This window comes from Meleagris gallopavo, chromosome 2 (assembly GCF_000146605.3).
Source record: "Meleagris gallopavo isolate NT-WF06-2002-E0010 breed Aviagen turkey brand Nicholas breeding stock chromosome 2, Turkey_5.1, whole genome shotgun sequence".
NCBI lineage: Eukaryota > Metazoa > Chordata > Aves > Galliformes > Phasianidae > Meleagris > Meleagris gallopavo.
Window position 1 is genome coordinate 12421453 of NC_015012.2, and position 2533 is coordinate 12423985.

At 51.3% G+C, this 2533-nt stretch overlaps 1 protein-coding gene across 1 annotated transcript; it reads left to right on the forward strand.

Annotated features, from left to right (window-relative positions):
* Positions 1-204: 204 nt before the first annotated feature.
* LOC104909558 (protein jagged-1b-like) lies at positions 205-2527 on the forward strand. Its single transcript, XM_010706629.2, has 2 exons — positions 205-223; positions 296-2527. Exons 1-2 carry the CDS (start codon positions 205-207, stop codon positions 979-981), a joined length of 705 nt encoding a protein of 234 aa, XP_010704931.1. The 3' UTR covers positions 982-2527.
* The last annotated feature ends 6 nt before the right edge of the window (positions 2528-2533 follow it).

Below are 2533 nucleotides of genomic sequence, written 5' to 3' on the forward strand. Positions count from 1 at the left end.
GCTGCAGCGGCTGCGCTGCTGCCGGCGCCGCGCTCACGCTTTGCTTCCGTTCCGTTCCTGGGGAGCCTCGCAGAAGCCTTTTAGTCTCGGGGCTTCGGGTTCTTTTTCAGCATCCGTGCTGCTGGGGTGATTTATGAGCCTTTCTCGTGGGTGTTGGCTAGCAAAAAGCTTGAAGCGTTTGCTTTTTCTTTTTTTCTTAATGCTATGTGCGTGCCTCTCAAAAGTAAGCTGGCTTTAAGATGACTTTCCTCTGCCTGCAGAGCTGCCGTAGGTTGTGTTTGGGGTGAAAGGTGAGGTAACCGTGTTTTTCGTTTCTTGTTTTTTTTTTTTTCTTTCTTTTTGTTTTCTCCTGCGGTTCTTTCTCGGGACGAGCAGGTGGTGTCAGCATCGGGACAGTTCGAGCTGGAGATCTTATCCGTGCAGAATGTGAACGGCGTGCTGCAGAATGGGAACTGCTGCGACGGCACTCGAAACCCCGGAGATAAAAAGTGCACCAGAGACGAGTGTGACACCTACTTTAAAGTTTGCCTGAAGGAGTACCAATCGCGGGTCACTGCTGGCGGCCCTTGCAGCTTCGGATCCAAATCCACCCCTGTCATCGGAGGGAATACCTTCAACTTAAAGTACAGCCGGAATAACGAAAAGAACCGGATTGTTATCCCTTTCAGCTTTGCCTGGCCGGTGAGTGCGCTGCTCGCTCTGCACTGCCGGAAGGTGCTGTTGGAGCTCGGTTCGCTACGGCCTTCTCCAGCTTCTGGCGCGGGGACGGAGGCGCTGGGCTGGGGAGGGAGTGGGCGCCTTGGCGGGGGAGCCGGCACTCCGCCGGGCAGAAACGAGCGAAATGCGGTGATGTTTTTGTTTGTGTTCCCTGGGGCTCACAATGCGCAGCCTGTTCAATTTGAAAGTCAGATGTGCAGCGAGGGGGATCTAAACGGGTCAGGGAAGCAAACCCTGTATCTCTGCACTTTACAGCATGAATAAGCCTCTTGAGAATTAGAAGGTCAGAAGTTCATTTATTTTTTATTTTTTTTTTTCCAAAGCAGTGAAGACTTGGGCTTAAGCCAAAGTAGCGGTGGGTTAGGGGCTGTGGAGGGATCCCGTGTGAAAAGTGTGTGTCATAGCTGGCCTCCTTCCCTGGAGCGTGTTTGGGAAGGCTTCCTGCTTCCCCCAGAGGGAAATCTCACTGTGCTGCTTGGTGCTGATGGGAGCTGCTGTTGCTGCTCTGGGTTGCCAGCTTCCCTGAGAAGCTTGCTGTGTTTTGAGGTATGTGCAGACTCTGGAGCCTAAGACAGAAAAACCTGTCCGTAGCTTTGGTCCATCTCACCCTCTCCTACCCACAGTGCACCTTTTCTGGCACATTGGCTCTGTGATCCATAGATTCTGGCTTCCCAGTTTGCAAAACTTTGTGGGGCCTTTTGCCAGGCACTTTCCCACTGTTGTCCATCGCAGTAAACAGCGGTCAGCCCTGTGGGAAACTATTGGGGGTGACCTCTTCATTAGCTGAAAATTGCCTCGTTGGTGGTCACGTGCAGTATGCTGGCTTGCCCTTCAGAGTTTCTTGTTGCTTCTGGACAGCTCAAGGGGAACGAAGCCTTGATATGCTTAGCCCTGCAGAAGAGTCCTGTACTTGTTGCACAGGCTCTAAGGACCATCCTTCCAAAACAACCATCGCGTGGGACAGTGTCCCATTCGTGCAGTAGGGCTTGGGGGTATGTAAGACTGCTGCTGCCGTGGCCCTCAGTACCACGAGATGCACTACTTTGTGCCCAGCAGTGTTGCCAACACAAGCAGAAACTGAGGATGACCAATGTGGGGGGCTTTTCTGCACACATGGCAGTCCGCCTTTTGGGGTGGCTCTCTCAGACGCTATGGTATATTAGCTGAAAATTTATGTTCCTAAAACTTGTATTTAAAGATCACCTAGGAAACGAAACTGTTTTTCCCCCTCCCCTTCTCCAAAGGTGCTGAGCACACACTTTCCCAGTGACTGCCTTGGGATATGTTGATGCTCAGCAGTTTTGAACATCCAGTCATCCTAACCTAGATGCCTACGGTCATTTTTGCAAGGGGTGGAGGGCCCTTGCATGCAAGCAGGGGAGGAGTAAATCTTGTTTCCTATCCTATGTCACTGTATCATTGCTGGAGAGGTGGAAGCATTTGTAGATTTTCAGCACTCTTCAGAGCTTGGCCCTTCCTGTCAGATAAGGCCTGGTTGCTGTGAGGGCGTGGACTTTTGGGGGGGGGAAAGCCCACCCCAAAAACATTCCTCCCTCCAGTTGTAGTGCAGACACCCACTTTGTTAGTCCTGTGGCCAAGTGCTGTAGGCAGCTGTGTGTTCTTGAAGCGTCCTGTGCTGCCTCCTACCTGCCTTCTCTGTCAGTTGTGACTTCTGGAGCAGCAAAGGCTGGAGAGGCAGAAGGGTGAAATCAAGCCTGCATTTTTATGGAGATAATATTACAAAGTACAATAGCGGCGTTAACAGAAGTATTCTCTGTTGGAAGTACAAGTCCTCTCTTTCTTCCTTTTTTTTTTT